This window comes from Erinaceus europaeus, chromosome 18 (genome assembly GCF_950295315.1).
Source record: "Erinaceus europaeus chromosome 18, mEriEur2.1, whole genome shotgun sequence".
In the NCBI taxonomy this organism is placed as follows: Eukaryota; Metazoa; Chordata; class Mammalia; order Eulipotyphla; family Erinaceidae; genus Erinaceus; species Erinaceus europaeus.
Window position 1 is genome coordinate 78,067,663 of NC_080179.1, and position 16,970 is coordinate 78,084,632.

Here is a 16,970-nt window from a genome sequence, read left to right on the forward strand (position 1 = left end):
TTGTCTCCGAGTTGCCATCTTGGCTCTGCCCCTGGATGTCTAGATTTTTATAATTAGACTTGATTCACTAATGTTGGTCATATCACTCTGGCCTTTCTGCTCTCTCTTTTCCTATGTGTTTAATCCTTTTGAACTTGGGCCCTACTACATTAAAAGTAGTGTTGTGGTGGTCTCTTTCACTATCTCTTTGCCTCTCTGCCTCTAAAAAAAAAACAAAACACACACACACACAACAGAACTGTGTTTGTTCAGTGAAAATTCCTGATCTCAAGTATATAAACGTACTGTGATCCCAAGCCAGAGACTTCCTCTTTTCTTCATACCATAATGATCCCTGAAGAATATCTGGTAAGTCACTAAAATTTTGCACAGCACAGGATAAAAACCACAACAAAAATGAGTAGGGTGCTACTTGAGCAGTCCCACAGCCCTGTACTAGTATAATGCTCTGGTTCTCTCTCTGTCTTGTACTAATAAATAAATAAAACCTTCTAGGAATTTTGAATTGTTAACCTCTACAACTAGAACTAGCAGAGCTAGTGACCTCTTGTGACCTTCAGAATGCATGAAATCTGTGAATATCCATGTTCAGTGGAAAAAATTGATTTATATGTACACATTAATCTAAAATTACATATTGCTATGAAGTAATTAATTTGCCTCATTCATTTTTCTGTCTGGTTTTCTAGTTTGCCAGGGTTTGGATTCCTGATCCTGAGGAAGTTTGGAAGTCAGCAGAACTGCTCAAAGATTACAAGCCAGGAGACAAAGTACTCCTGCTCCACCTTGAGGAAGGAAAGGTAAGAAATCTAACAATGAGGGCAGGATCGTAGCGAGCGCAGTGGGTTAAGCGCACGTGGCATGAGGCACAAGGACTGGCAGTTTGAGCCCCCGGCTCCCTACCTGCAGGGGTGCCGCAAAGAATGTCACAGGAAGTTTCTGGAAATTATCAACCTGTGTAATAAGGTGGCAGATTACAAAATTAATATACAGAAATTGGGTGGGGGCGATAGCATGATGGTTATGCAAAGACACTCTCGTGCCTGAGGCTTCAAAATCCCAAATGGAATCCCCCACACCATCATAAGCCAGAGCTAAGAAGGTCTCTTATAAAAATAAAACAAGGAAAAGAATATAAACTTTATATAAACAATAAGGCAGAAGAAGAAATACAGAAATTAGTCCTATTTACAAAAACAATCAATTACCAAGGAGGAAACCTAACAAAAGAAGACTTCCATGCTGAAAATTATGAGTCACAGTTCAAAGAAAGAAAGGGGAAAGACCCCATGCTCATGGATTGGAGGCTCTAATATCAGAATGAGTATTCTTCAGGTTAAGTGAGATAAGCCAGAAAGAAAAGGGTGAGTATAGACAGAAGTTGAAAAATAAGAATAAAAGGGGAAACACAAAGCAGACTTGGACTGGATTTGGTGCATTGCATCAAAGGGAAGGGCCCCTGGGGCAGACTGATGAGAATTATATCCCTGTTACCATATAATTTTGCAATTTATATATATATATATATATATTATAATTTATATATATCCTGCAAGGTTGGGAGCAACTCTCTGCCCTAATCCAGCTTTCTAGGCCTATTATCAACTCAGACACCATCTTCCCAGACAGTATTTTTGTCCACCTCTTATGTTAGCTATCAGTCTCAAACAAAAACTATGAAAGTCATGGGTCTCTAGGAGAATACCTAAATAGACTTCCTAGCTTCTTGCCACCCTAAGGTGACTATTCTCATTTGCTCTGCTCCTACTTTATGGTTTCTGTTTATTAAACTTTTTTTTATATATTTATTTATTTTTACCTTTTGCTGCCCTTGTCATTTTTCATGATTGTAGTTATTATTGTTGTTGTTACTGATGTCGTTTTTGTTGGATAGGACAGAGAGAAATGGAGAGAGGAGAGGAAGACAGAGAGGAGGAGAGAAAGAGAGACACCCGCAGACCTGCTTCACCACCTGTGAAGCGACTCCCCTGCAGGTGGGGAGCCGGGGCCTTGAACCTGGTCCTTACTCTGGTCCTTGTGCTTTGTGCCACCTGCACTTAACCCGCTGTGCTACCGCCCGACTCCCTTATTAAACATTTTGTCTTGCTTTCTATCTTGGCACTTTTCAGACACCAAGTTGTAAACGCTACTATGATTGCATCCTGACTTCCCCTGGCAGAGGACCTCACCTCTCCACTAGGGAAAAGATAGAAACAGACTGGGTGTACGAATGGATTTGCCAATGCCCACGTCCAGTAGAGAAGCAATTAGAGAAGCCAGAACTCTAACCTTCTGTACTCCATAAAGAATTTTGGTTCCCAGCGGGTTAACCGCATGTGGTGCAAGAACAAGGATCTCGTAAGGATCCTGTTTTGAGCCCCCAACTCCCCACCTGCAGGGGAGTCGCTTCAAAAGCGGTGAAGCAGGTCTGCAGGTGTCTCTCTTTCTCTCCCCCTGTCTGTCTTCCCCTCCTCTCTCCATTTCTCTCTGCCCTAACAGTGATGATATCAATAACAACAACAATAATAACTAAAACAACAATTTAAAAAAAGGGCAACAAAAGGGAAAATAAGTATATATATATATATAAAAAAAAAAAAAAAAGAATTTTGGTCCCTATTCCCAGAGGGAAAAAGGTTAGGGTAAGATGACCATAGGGCTCTGAACTTCAATTCCCTCAGGACCCAGAGAGAGAAAAGGAAAAAAGGAAGGACACTCAAACATAGTAATAGATGTAGGTGTGACCTAGAAAGGAAGAGAGGGCTGTCCGGGAGGTGGCGCAGTGGATAAAGCACTAGACTCTCAAGCATGAGGTCCTGAGTTCAGTCCCCAGCAGCACATGTACCAGAGTGATGGCTGGTTCTCTCTCCTCCTATCTTTTGCATAAATAAAGAAATAAATTCTTGAAAGGAAGAGAGGGCAGGACCTTAGAAAAACCGTGTGTGTGTGTGTGTGTGTGTGTGTGCGTGAGCGTGTGTGAGTGTGTGTGTGTGTGAGCGTGTGAGTGTGTGTGAGTGTGTGAGCGTGTGAGCGTGTGTGTGAGTGTGAGTGTGTGTGTGTGAGTGTGTGTGTGTGAGTGTGTGTGTGTGTGAGTGTGTGAGTGTGTGTGTGAGTGTGTGTGTGTGTGAGTGTGTGTGTGTGAGTGTGTGTGTGAGTGTGTGTGTGTGAGCGTGTGAGCGTGTGTGTGTGAGTGTGTGTGTGTGAGTGTGTGTGTGTGAGTGTGTGTGAGTGTGTGTGAGTGTGTGAGTGTGTGTGTGAGTGTGTGTGTGTGAGTGTGTATGTGAGTGTGTGTGTGTGAGTGTGTGTGTGAGTGTGTGTGTGTGAGTGTGTGTGTGAGTGTGTGTGTGTGAGTGTGTGTGTGTGAGTGTGTGTGTGTGTGAGTGTGTGTGTGTGAGTGTGAGTGTGTGTGTGTGTGTGTGTGTGTGAGTGTGTGTGTGTCTGTGTGTGAGTGTGTGTGTGTGTGAGCGTGTGAGCGTGTGTGTGTGTGTGTGTGAGTGTGTGTGTGTGTGAGTGTGTGTGTGAGTGTGTGAGCGTGTGAGCGTGTGTGTGTGAGTGTGAGTGTGTGTGTGTGAGTGTGTGTGTGTGAGTGTGTGTGAGTGTGTGAGTGTGTGAGTGTGTGTGTGTGTGAGTGTGTGTGAGTGTGTGTGTGTGAGTGTGTGTGTGTGTGAGTGTGTGTGTGTGAGTGTGTGTGTGTGAGTGTGAGTGTGTGTGTGTGAGTGTGTGTGTGAGTGTGTGTGTGAGTGTGTGTGTGTGTGAGTGTGTGTGTGTGAGCGTGTGAGCGTGTGTGTGTGTGTGAGTGTGTGTGTGTGTGTGTGAGTGTGTGTGTGTGTGAGTGTGTGAGTGTGTGTGTGTGTGAGTGTGTGTGTGTCTGTGTGGGTGTGTCTGTGTGTGTGTGTGTGTGAGTGTGTGTGTGTGAGTGTGTGTGTGTGAGTGTGTGTGTGTGAGTGTGGGTGTGTGTGAGTGTGTGTGTGTGAGTGAGTGAGTGAGTGAGTGAGTGAGTGAGTGTGTGTGAGTGTGTGTGTGAGTGTGAGATTTCCTCTAGTTTCTGTGCCGTGGCAGTGTGCCTGAAGGTAATGTATTTACTAGCTGAGAAGCAGATCTGAAATATGAAGTAAGCTAAGTGCATAAATGTGCTTCAGGTTCATTGCTGTTACTTACCCAGATAATTTATCTTACTTATTTTCAGGATTTAGAATACCGTCTAGATCCAAAGACCAAGGAACTGCCTCACTTACGGAACCCGGATATTCTTGTCGGTGAAAATGACCTCACAGCCCTCAGCTATCTGCATGAGCCTGCTGTGCTCCACAACCTCAGAGTTCGCTTTATTGATTCCAAACTTATTTATACATACTGTGGTGAGTGTGCCTGGCTGTCTGAGTAGACAGGGAACCCTGCCCTATAGTGAATATAAACAGAAAAGTATTGTGTGCCAGGAGAGAAGGGTTAGGACACAACAAATCTAAAATCAAAAAGATTCATTGATCATTTATTGGTCAAATATCATATCCAGAAGATTCATTTGTGCTCATTAAACTGCATTTTGTACTGAAAAGTTCTTGTATAAATTTAGATAAGTTTGCTCAAAATAAAAAGAAGTCTCTTCTTTTGGATTTGCCCACACAGAGAAGGTCTCTGTCAAATTCAGTGCTAGCCTGTTAGTTGTTTTCATCTCTACATAACTGTTATGTGACGAGTAGATGTCCAAAGACACCCCTCTAGAGTAAGTTTAAGAAGTTGACTATTACCTTTTTCCTCAGTTACTTAGAAATGGAGAGCGGGCTTGGCTCTCCCTAACGACGTTTGCCTGCTCTTATTCATTGTATATGAGCTGTGGGAGAGTCAGCACCGCACTCTTGCTTATAATTAAGCACATGTGGGATTTCTGTTCATTCCCCATTTAGTTCTCTGTTCCCTCTTGGTCCGTTTTCATGTTTTCTTAAATTTTCTTCTTCTCTCCCCTCCCCACTCCCACTTAGTCTTTCTCTAGTCATCCTCTGAAAGTCCTTGGCTCTTCATTACTCTCCTGTTTTGAACGGAGTCAGTTATTCAACTACCTACTCTTACTTCTATGTCCTTGGTATCAACTCCTTCCCTTCCCTATCAGCTCAATATTGTTTATCAGTTTTAATTTTTGTTCAGCTTACCTTCTTCTTATTTTTTCATGCTACCTTCTCAGTGAAGTTGCTTCTAACTATACTTGACTAAATAATAGGCCCCTATTTCCTTACTGTTTCTCTTCTCTTCCTTCTTCCTTACTACAGTCCTTATTAGCTAACCTATGAGAACACACACACACACACACACTCACACACACACACACTCACACACTCACACACACACTCACACACACACACACTCACACACACACACACACACACACACACACACTCACACACACACACACACTCACACACACACACACACACACACACACACACACTCACACACACACACACACTCTTACTTACTGTCTGGATTTCCTTACTATATATGAAGGTAAAGACTTGTTTTTGGGGAGTTGGGCGGTAGCCAGCTGGTTAAGTGCACGTGGCGCAAAGTGCAAGGACGGGCCTAAGGATCCGGGTTCGAGCCCCCGGCTCCCCACCTGCAGGGGAGTCACTTCCCAGGCGGTGAAGCAGGTGTGCAGGTGTCTATCTTTCTCTCCCCCTCTCTGTCTTTCCCTCCTCTCTCCATTTCTCTCTGTCCTATCCAACAACAATGACATCAATAACTACAACAATGAAACAACAAGGGCAACAAAAGGAAATAAATAAATATTTTTTTAAAAAAAGAAGTCTTTTTTTTTTTTTTTTTTTGTTTCCAGTTACCAGAGCTTGGTGCTGGCACTGAGAGTCTACTGCTTCTGGTGGCCTTTTATATCCCCCCCTTTTTTTCTCTGTCCTATCAAATTAAATAAAGTTTAAAAATATCTTTTTTTTTTAAAAAAAAGAATACTTAAAATACTTGAAAAATAGTTGGAGATGAAAATACTTGTTAAAATATTAGCTTCATTAAAATCACTTTATACACATACTTTAAGATTCAAGGGAATAGAAAAGCATTAAAAGAAAAAAGAATTTCATGTTGACTTATCTTTTCTGATTCTGTGTGTAAGATTTTATTAGTAGATATAAAATTGTGATGAGTCTATCTGGAGTTTCATATCATGTTTTTTCTTTGATATTTCATTTTCTTTTAAAGGTTATTGGTAGTGGTAGCAAAACAGTCTGCCATATGAAGTAACAAAGTGTATTCAGCTACTCTTTCATCATCATGTCTTCCTCTTCTTCATTGTTATGAGACATTGTGATAGGCAACATTGCTTAGGATCTTTGGAGATTAATTGAGCTAAATGTCTAGAAGCAGAATTTTATTTCAGTGTTACGATTAATCTTATAACAGACTCATTCAGTTGGTTCAGAGATAAAGACTATGACTACTTAAATTTTTTTTTGTATTATCTTTATTTATTGGATAGAGATAGAAAACTAGAGGGAAGAAGAAGATAGAGAGGAAGAGAGACAGAGAGACACCTGAAGCAGTGCCTCACCACTCACGAAGCTTTACCCCCGCAGTGGGGACCTCAGGCTCGAACCTGGGTCCTTGTGCGTTGTAATGTGCAATCAACTCGGTGTACCTGTCCCCTTAAGACGATGACTTTTTGATTCTAGTTGTTAATTAGTTGAAATTGAAATTCATGCTGTTACCTTACTTTACCAAGTTTGATCACCAGAGTACCACTGACTCCTTTTTTTGTCCCTTTCTTCAGGTATAGTGCTTGTAGCTATAAACCCCTATGAACAGCTGCCTATTTATGGGGAAGATATTATCAATGCATACAGTGGTCAAAACATGGGTGACATGGATCCACATATCTTTGCGGTAGCTGAAGAAGCTTACAAACAAATGGCCAGGTTGGTGGAAGCTCAATTATATGTTATTTTAGATGTGATGGTTATTAGATGGTTATTAGATGTGATGGTTTTTTCCTTTGTTTTTAGTACCATGAATAGCAACCTGTAAATTATTATTCAGTAAGCAGCCTTGACTAGTTTGTCCCATTCGGGCCTATATTATTAAAATAATCTTACATTTGCATTCAACATATAGTTTTAGCAACTGCCTTTGGAATCTCAGCATAGTAATATTATGAAGTAAGGACATAACATGTTTTATAAATGAGTGACTCAAGATTGAGTGATATTAAGTGATATGTTCAAATACTCGTTGCTGAGGGACATATTAAATATAAAATGAGATAGCTATGCTAGCTATGATTTCTATTACATTTCTGAGTATGGTAAATTCAAAAGATTATCTGGACTAGTTACAACTCCATAGATACAAAAGGAAGAAAAAAAGAGGTTATAAGGACTAATAATTTCCTGGCTTCTTTGGGCCTCAATTTTATCACCTATGAAATGAAACAGATGGTGTAGATTTATATCTGTAATATTTTGTGATATGCTTTACCTACCTTTCTTATAGAAACTATATAAGCATTTTCCTCTTTCTACTGGAGGGAAGACCGTGTAAAGGAGCTATTGGACAAAACAGAAGATATAAGGTATAGCATTAGGCGTGGTTTTATGAGAAAGCAGATGAGAGTGTGAGAGGGAAGGAGAAAGACCAGTGGGCCTTTCTGCCATCATGGACTTCTGTTTATCTTGTCTATGAGTTTAGTTGTCACTTGGTTCTTATGCGCTGCCGGAAATCAAGCTGGCAAGACATGTTCTCTATCACCGAGTCACTTCCCTGGCCCCAGTATAGACTTTTCCCTGGAAATTAAAAGATGTGGAGTGGGCCAGCACAGCTCTGCTTGTCCACAGAAGTCAGCTTTGCTCATGCATCTAATCTCTCTGAGTTATTATTCCCCAAAGGAGGAAAAGACAGACTAGTCATGCTTTCTTCAGAGGTGACGATCATATGAGATGAAAAATGCAAAAGCATTTTTAAAAATACCAAGTAGTAGTCTAGTCAAATGTAAGCTGCTGTAGTTGCCATTACATGGGGAGTCTCATAGCTGCATTCTCTTTCATAAACTTTAGTCTCTCATCTGGTTTACAGCTCCTGGCTCTACTTACTGCCTCTCCCTTCCTTAAAGCGGCCTCTTCTTCCATTTGATCTGGCAGTCTCCGAAGGCAACACTCTACTGAGCTCTATTAGCCAGGTAGATGCTGGCTGTTCTAAGTCATAAGCCCTTGTTAGCAAGTGTGCCTCAGCTTGGCAGCAGGTATCTTGTTTGCAGTTAGACTTGAAGTAATACACCCAACAGAGAGTTTTGTGTGTGGTGTTGGAAAATGAATTAACTTTGAGTATGTATGACTAGATGCTCACTGTGTGCTGAACATGGCGTCACTTGTCGTAGCTCTAATCATTATATCCCTAAGAGCAGATACTGTCAACCCTGCTTTGCAAGTGAAGAAAGTAATTAGTTTGAGCATTCATGCTGCTCTGTAGTACCTGAGAACTGAATCTTGAATCCAGCTGTAATACTCCAGAACACTTCTTCTTTGTCACTATTCCTTTCCCTCCTCAGAATTTCTTGCTTTGGTCATTTCATTGCCTCCTTGCTTCTCAGGTTCGTGTTGAGAGATCTGGTGAGAGCCTGATGGTTCTGCCTCTGTCTGTCAGCTTCTTCCTTCCTCTGCAGCCTGTAATACAGAGTGACTTTTACGTTTCTCAGCGTTGCTTGCTTGGGGTTGAGTACTTTTGGCTTCCATACAGCTTCCTCTACTCATGTCTTTTGATCATTGCCCAGGTGAGGAAAGTTTTCTGTAATAATGTCTTGTAATATGTTCTCTGCTCCTCTCTCTTTTTCTTCCTCCTCAGGTGTCCCAATGACTTTAATTTTTTCCCCTTCTGATTAGGTCTGCTATTTCACATAGATTTGCCTCATTTTTCCTACACCTTTCTTCTTCAGATGCTTGGTACTTTGAAAGGGTGGTGATTTTGTCCTCCAGCCCTGTTATTCTGTCCTCAAGTTGATTTGTTCTGGATACAGGGCCCCTTAAATAGGCCTTCATGCCGGTGAGGCTTTCTTTTATTTCCAGTATTTTCTTTCAGAGTTCCCTTTGTGAGGTTCTTAGTTCTTTAGCGAAGAGCTCTGTGGTTGGCTTAATTTGTGTTTGATGTTGGTGTCTTAAATTTTTAATTTATTTTTTATTTTTATTTATTTATTCCCTTTTATTGCCCTTGTTGTTTTATTGTTGTAGTTATTATGGATGTCATTGTTGTTGGATAGGACAGAGAGAAAGGGAGAGAGGAAGGGAAGACAGAGAGAGGGAGAGAAAGACAAACACCTGCAGACCTGCTTCACCGCCTGTGAAGCGACTCCCCTGCAGGTGGGGAGCTGGGGGCTCGAACCGGGATCCTTACGCCAGTCCTTGTGCTTTGTGCCACCTGTGCTTAATCCACTGCGCTACCGGTAGCCTGACTCCCGATTTTTTTTTTTTTAATTCGTAGCTTCTTGAAAGCAATCTCAGACATATTTCCCCAGTTACGATGTATTTCCGTGATCTGGTTGTATGTTGTTTCTGTTGAACCAGCAGGTGTCTCTGTGCTTGTATTGTTTCTGGATGTTGTAGTGGTGGTGGAGGGGGAGAGTCCTCGTTACTCAGTCCTGGTTAAGATGAGTCTGTGACGGATAGTGGGTATTTCAAGATGAGGCTGTCTATTTTTCACTGTTTTTCCCAGCTCCCTATTCCAGTTGTTCGGTGTGGGTATTTATGCTAGCGTTATGGGACCGAGCTGCCACTGCCTTTTTCAGACTGTTCTGCTCTCTGCAGACTGTTCAGCGGCTTTGTTTCCCACTGCTGTCTGCTGCGGCAGCCTGTCGAGGACTCTCGACTGTTTACCCAGCTGCTGCTATCACTGTGGGCCCACTTTTCCCCCAGGATAGTCTCCTCACCAGGTTGTGCTCACCTGGTCTTCAGACTCTGTAGGTTTGCTGTGAGGCTCTGGTTTTTCCTTTTTTTTTTTTTTTTTTTTTAAGTGTTTTTGTTTCTTCATTCTTGCTCTTTGGCTGTGCTCCTGGAAGTCCCTCTTTATTAGCTGGTGAATTCAGTGTTTTCTGCCACTTTCTCTGTGGTCCCAACAGTGTGTGTATTTTCTGGTGGCCTCTGACTATGCATGTTGCTCCCTGCAGAGCTTTCGGGTGTGTTTGAACATGAGCATTGGCTAGAAGCTTGGGGTTGCCAGAGCTCAGTAGCTACATGGTTGTCATGGGTGGGTTTGCAGGTCTCACGTGACTGTGTCCTCTGTCTGTGTACCGCTCTGCACACACTCTGGGACTGGCCGGGAATATATTCTGGCAGACTGGGAGCTGAAAATCTATTCAGGGCCTGTTACTTTGGGAACTGAACTCCTGTGTTCCCTCAAAGTTTTTACATACTATGGAAAGTCAGTAGGGATACAGCTATGACTCCTCATTTCCCCCTTACCAATTTTTAATTCTTCCTTTCACATTGTTAAAAGACTAGGGAGCAGAATTCAGCAGGCTGTCAGCTAACTATAGAAGGGATTTTCCCCTAAACTCACTGCTATGGTCTGTTACTGTGGAGACTGAATTTCATTATGGTGTCCACTGAAATGTAGGAAGCTACCTACCACTAGTTGTTGGGGAAGGTTGTCCTTGTGCTCCCGATTCCCTCTTTATAGCCTTTAATTTCATATTTTGTGTTACTGTAGAGTAACTGGAACAGGGTTGGGATTCTAAGATCTGGTACATATTGTCCCCAATTTACCAGTAAAGTCCTGTTCTTTACAGATTTCTTTATTATCATTTACTTATTTTTTACCAGAACACTGTTTAGTTCTGGCTTATGGTGGTGCGAGGGATTGAACCTGGGACTTTGTAGCCTCAGGTACAAGAGTCTCTTTGTATAAACATTATGCTATCTACCCCCACTGCAGATTTCTTCTTACATAAATCTAGGATGCAGTAAAGGGTTAAACATTGCTCTAGTCAGGGTCCTCTCCCTCTCCCTCTCCCTCTCTCTCTTTCTGTTCTTTGTTTGTTTTGTTACAGAGAACATATAAGTTCCACAATAGACTTGTGAGGTGGATTTTGGGATAGACAGGGTGAGCCTTAAAACCAAACAGCAGCAATGGTGGGTGTGAGTCTTCAGGGCATCAAATCATCTAACCTTCTGGATTAATGTTAGATCAGGTTGCCATGTGAAGTAGCCCTGTCTTTTTTTTTTCCTAATTTATTTATATTTTATTTATTATTATTATTATTTATTTTCCCTTTTGCTGCCCTTGTAGTTATTATTGTTGTTGTTGATGATGTCATCATTGTTGGATAGGACAGAAAGAAATGGAGAGAGGAGGGGAAGACGGGGAGAGAAAGAGAGACACCTACAGACCTGCTTCAGTGCCTGGGAAGCGACTCCCCTGCAGGTGGGGAGCCGGGGGCTCGATCGGGGATCCTTACACCAGTCCTTGCACTTTGTGCCACCTGCGCTTAACCCGCTGCGCTACCGCCTGACTCCCAAATTCACTATCTTCTAATCATGAGCAGTAGGCTTTAGAATGTTACATATGGTTAAGTGCAGGTGGCGCAAAGCGCAAGGACCAGTGTAAGGATCCCGATTCGAGCCCCGGCTCCCCACCTGCAGGGGAGTCGCTTCACAGGCGGTGAAGCAGGTCTGCAGGTGTCTGTCTTTCTCTCCCCCTCTGTCTTCCCCTCCTCTCTCCATTTCTCTCGGTCCTATCCAACAATGATGACAACAATAATAACTACCACAATAAAACAACAAAGGCAACAAAAGGGGATTAAAAAAAAAGAATGTTACATATATCAAAGGAAATGCAGAAGTAAGCCCTATTCAACCAAAAGAAATGCAGAAATCAGTCCAATTTATTTTAAAAACAATAAAATATCAAAACCATGATTTAAAATATAAATAAGAGAGTCTGGCAGTAACCCAGCGGGTTAAGCGCACATGGCACAAAGCGCAAGGACCGGCCTAAGGATCCCGGTTCGAGCCCCCGCCTCCCTACTTGCAGTGGAGTCACTTCACAGGCGGTGAAGCAGGTCTGCGGGTGTCTTTCTCTCCCCCAGCAACCAGAGTTCAGCAGGGAAGACACAGAAAACAAGAACTTTGAGGTTGTGCAAAGTTATGTTTAAGTCATCGAGTGTGATAATTTTGTCTTTTGTTTCTGTTGTTCTGTCTGATACATGGGTAAGCTTGCTTTGTTGAGTTGCTATTTGAAGGTAGAATGCATTCAGGATGCCTTTCACGCCCTACAGCTCCATTGTCATGTTTTCCATTTTCTCACACAGGGAATCTTTAAGATCATGCTTTCTTAATTCATTTCTCCATATTAAACTGAAAACTTCATATTTCTTCAAATTTCTTAACAGTGTAGCTCCTAAATTCTTTTTTTATTCCTGCTAATTTCTGAATTTTTTCTCTTCCGGACCTAGATCACTAAGTGCCTGGCCATTCTGATTTTCCCAGTATTGAGGATTCCCTCATTTTACCCAAGTGGTTTGGTGTCTTGTTGGTCTGTAGCTGGAGTTGGTTTCTGCTTTGTGTTTGAATTGCAGGCAGAGGGAAGGTGGTTTGAAGAAAAGACATAGTATTATGGTGCCCAATATCCCTTAAACAGAGCCCTAATTTGGTGTGAGGGCTGTGTGCAGGAGGGGAGAGGCCCAGGTCTCCTTTTTCTCTTACAGACTCTTTGCCGAAAATGGAAACTCTGCTGTGAGCTCTAAGTTCCCTTCCTGACTGCGGGTTAATCACTCGTGGAACACCTCAGAGTTTAGTTGGTCCCCTGTTACCATAGGAGTGGCAGCTCCTTGAATCTGCCAAATGATTGCTGGGCTTTGCTCAGGGCCTGTGGTTTCTGTAGTGTGAAGTAGAAGTCCTGAGCTCCTTTCTTTCATGCCACTTGGTGACTGAGTGGTTCTGTACAGGCCTTTAAATCCACCGCACGAGTCTGCAGCAACTGCAGATATGGTGCTTGCCAGCAATGCAGTGCAGTATTTCTGCTCGAGTCCTCTCCCTCCTCTCTTGCTACCACTGTCCACATGCAATCACCAGCCTCCAGATAGTGGTGTTTTCTTACTTTACTGTCAGTCCCAGTTGTTCTCTAAAGAAATTGTATAATATTTGTTCCATGGACTATGGCTCATCTAGTTAAATGCTGAAAGTACAGTGCGCAAGGACCCAGGTTCATGCCCCTGGTCCCACCTGCAGGGGGAAAACTTCACGAGTGGTGAAGCAGGTCTGCAGGTGTCTCTCCTTGCCCCTCTTAATTTCTCTCTGTCTCTATCCAATAAAAATAAAATATTAAAAAAATTTGTTGTCTGAGAGAAGAGCCAACTCCTCTAGACTAGTTCCATTCCAGACATCCCCAGCTCATATTATTTTTATAATTGTATGTTGTATTTCTTTTTAAATTCACACGTTTTTCCTTTGTAATGAGGCAGTATTTGTTTAGAAGCCTGTATGTGTTTTAATGAACTATTTAACCTTGATTCAAATTGTGTGTTGCCATTCCGTGGCCACCACCGACATATCAGTCTTCTCCACAATTCCATTAAGACCCTTGCCCCTCTGGTAACTTCAGTTCCACTTCAGAGTCTTTGTTTTGTTCTGATTTTGTTAATTCCTTTGCTTTATTTTGTATTACTTTTATATTCTACATACGAGTAAGATAAGTTGATTTTTTTTAACCTCTCCTGAATCGTTTCACTTAGCTCGACCTCCTCCACCTCCATCCATGTTGTAGAAAAAGGCGGCTTATTTTCATACAGTTCAGTTGTGTCCCATTGTGTATCTGTGTGCTATGCCTTTTTCTCATCTACCCATGTCCTCTTGGGTGTTTAGTTTGTTCCCATATCTTAGCTGTTATAAATAGTGCCATTATTAGCACAGTTGTTTATACATCTCTTTGGATAGGTGTTTTGTGTTCTTCAGATACATACCTAGAAGTGGAATTGTTAGATCGTGTGGTAGGTATATTTTTAATGTTCTGAGAAACCTCCATGCAGTTTTCCATAGGGACTGGACCCATTTACATTCCTATAAACAGTATCAAAGGGCACTTTTTCTCTCCATTTTCACCTGTACTTGTTTCTGTTCTTGGTGTAGGCTAGTCTCAGAAGTGTGAGGTGATTTCTGTTTATTATCTAGATGTGCGTTTCCCTGACAAGATGTGAGAATGAGTTTTTCATTTGTCTGTTCTGTGTCCTCTTTGATAAAATGTCTGTTCAGTTCTTCTTCCTGTTTTCTGAGAGGGTCATTTGTTTATGTATTTTTTTTTCATTTTTATGAGTTTTTTTAGATTGCATTTTGATGTTAGCACTTTGTATGTGCAAATATTTGATCCTGTTAATTGGAGTACTTTTTTGTTTTAATGATAATTTCCTTTTCCTATATAAAAGCATAATTTTTTCCCTTTTTTTAAATTGCCACCAGGGTTATCATTCCCAGAAGCTATCCCCCCCCTTTTTTTTTCCCTATTTTACTTGATAGGACAGAGAGAAATTGAGGGGAGATGAACAGAGAAAGAGAAAAAAATATTTGGTAGATATTCTGGTAGAGGTTTTCTACAGAGCTCTAGCTTATGGTGAGTTGAATCTGGAGCCATTGGTGCTTCTAGCATGAAAGTTGTTTTTTGTGTAGCTAAAAAAGAAAAAAGTTGTTTTTTGTACGCTATCTTCCCAGCCCAACATTTTTTTTTTTAATCCTGATGGTTTTGTTTCCAGCCTCCAATTTCTATCATACTTTTCTTGTTTTTTCTTTGTCTTTATTCTGTATTACCTTTTTACTTTCTGCATCTCTAATTGGCTCCCTACCTCTTGTCTTATGTTTCAGACATTCCTTTCAGTGGCCATATAGAATGTAAAAGTATTTGGAGAGATTTCACTGTACTACTTGTTTTACAAATATTTCTCTTCTTAAGTAGTGGAAAATATCATTCTCGTACTTCTTTCTGCATTACTTCTTGTGTGAGCCAGCAGAAACTGACCATGACTTATCAGTGAGAATGCGGAAGAGACGATGTTAGCCACAATCTAAAACTGGCAGCATTGTGAGCTACTGTCCCTTCTTTTGCAGAGATGAACGAAATCAGTCCATCATTGTAAGCGGAGAGTCTGGGGCAGGAAAAACAGTCTCCGCGAAGTATGCCATGCGATACTTTGCAACTGTAAGTGGCTCTGCCAGTGAAGCCAATGTTGAGGAAAAGGTCTTGGCCTCCAACCCCATCATGGAGGTAAGACAGCAGCGTCTCTGGCCTTTTTGCTATATTCCCTTGCTAAGAAGCATGCTAAAAAAAAAAAATTAACTGGAATGCACATGTTAGTTTGGAGCCTTCTAATCACTAAACACACACACACACAAAAAAAAAAAAAAAAAAAACACAAAAGATTAAATAACTGGCAATGGTACTTGATTTTATAGTTAATTTACTTATATCTGTTCCCATTCCACTAGCCTGATTTCATTTAAGATTCTTTTAGAACATGGAATTCACTGTGCTCAACCATGAATGAATTTCATTATTCTTTTGCCCACATTTTACCTTCTGTACTTAGTTCAGTCTGTTCATCTCTAAGTTTGATTTTTTTTCCCACATTAGAGCTGTGAATTTAATTATGATCTCGTAAATGTTATTCTTTTTTTTTTCTAGAGCACCATAAAGCTTTAGGTTAGAAAAAGAACTTCATGTAAAACATTAATCCCCCAATAAAGTAAAATAATAATAATAATAACTTTAATAACTATACATTATTGAGAAATGAAAAGTGGAGTTAGGGCCTGCACTTTGCGCCACATACGCTTAATCCATTGTGCTACCGCCAGGCCCTCGAAAATAACATATATTTAAATTAATAAACAATAAGACATAACTTCTGGTAAGGAAGAAAAATAAAAATTTATTTAAAAGAAGAAGGGAACCATTGGCTGAGGCAGGAGCTGAGATTTGCAGTTTAAATAATCTCTAAAATCAAAAGCCCTTTCTCAGGCTAGGCGTATAGATCGACCTGTCAATGCCCATGTTTAGCAGAGAAGCAATTACAGAAGTTAGAACTCCCACCTTCTGCACCCCCAAAGCAACCTTGATCCAGACTCCCAGCGAGGGAGAAGTGATAGGATGAAGACCAGAGGACTCTGCACCCCAGCTCCATCAGCACCCAGAGAGAGAAGGAACAGGAGAGGGACAGATGGAGGTAGTAATGTTGTCATGGGTGGCTGGGAGGGGAAGAGAGGATTGAATCAGACAAAAAGGGGGGCAGTTGTGTATAAACGTTGTACAACAGACAGTTGTAGAGAAGATGGTTGGCCCACGTCTACAGCCTTAGGGGAACCATGGTAGGTTGCAGTGGGGAGACTAAAGATTCACAAGTCTGGTGGTGGGAATGGTATGGATTCAAACCCCTGTCGACATGTAATTCTGTAGCATAAAAATAAATAAGTAAATCAAATAAAGTAAATCCCTTTCTTAGAGTCCCCTGACTTTCAGTGCAGCCGCATCTCAGCTTCTTCCTGGGCCTTAGAGTCAGGCACACGCTAAAAGCTAAAAGCCCATTCTGTAGAGCACAGATGCCTCCTTTCTAGTGTAGGGTGCCCAGCAGGGATTACACCAGAGTTCCTTTTGAGTTTCTTTCTTTTCCTAGCTAGTGGGTATAAATAAAATATCTTTCTTAACACTAACAGACAATAACAGATGTAAACTAAGAAGTTTCCCTCCCTCCCCCGCTCCAAATCACTGCTCAGTTCTGGCTAATACTGATACTGGGGATTGAACCTGAGACCTTGGACCTTCAGGCATGAAAGTCTTTTTGTGTAACCATTATGCTATCCTGTCCCCCCAAAACTCTTCTTTTTTAAATATTTTATTTATTAGCGAGAAGGAACCAGAGCATCTGGTCCATGTGCTGCCAGGGATTGAGCTCCGGAACCTAAGTCTGAGAGCACAATATTTCATCCACTGTGCTACCTCCTGGG

At 41.5% G+C, this 16,970-nt stretch overlaps 1 protein-coding gene across 4 annotated transcripts in view; it reads left to right on the forward strand.

Annotated features, from left to right (window-relative positions):
• MYO5A (myosin VA) overlaps positions 1-16,970 on the forward strand; it is a 194,425-nt gene that overhangs the window by 56,981 nt on the left and 120,474 nt on the right. For all 4 annotated transcript variants that reach the window (XM_060178247.1, XM_060178248.1, XM_060178249.1 and 1 more), the window contains exons 2-5: positions 690-800; positions 4,187-4,358; positions 6,773-6,917; positions 15,078-15,234. In XM_060178247.1, coding sequence (XP_060034230.1) covers positions 690-800; positions 4,187-4,358; positions 6,773-6,917; positions 15,078-15,234 — 585 coding nt within the window. The remainder of the gene's footprint in view (positions 1-689; positions 801-4,186; positions 4,359-6,772; positions 6,918-15,077; positions 15,235-16,970) is intronic.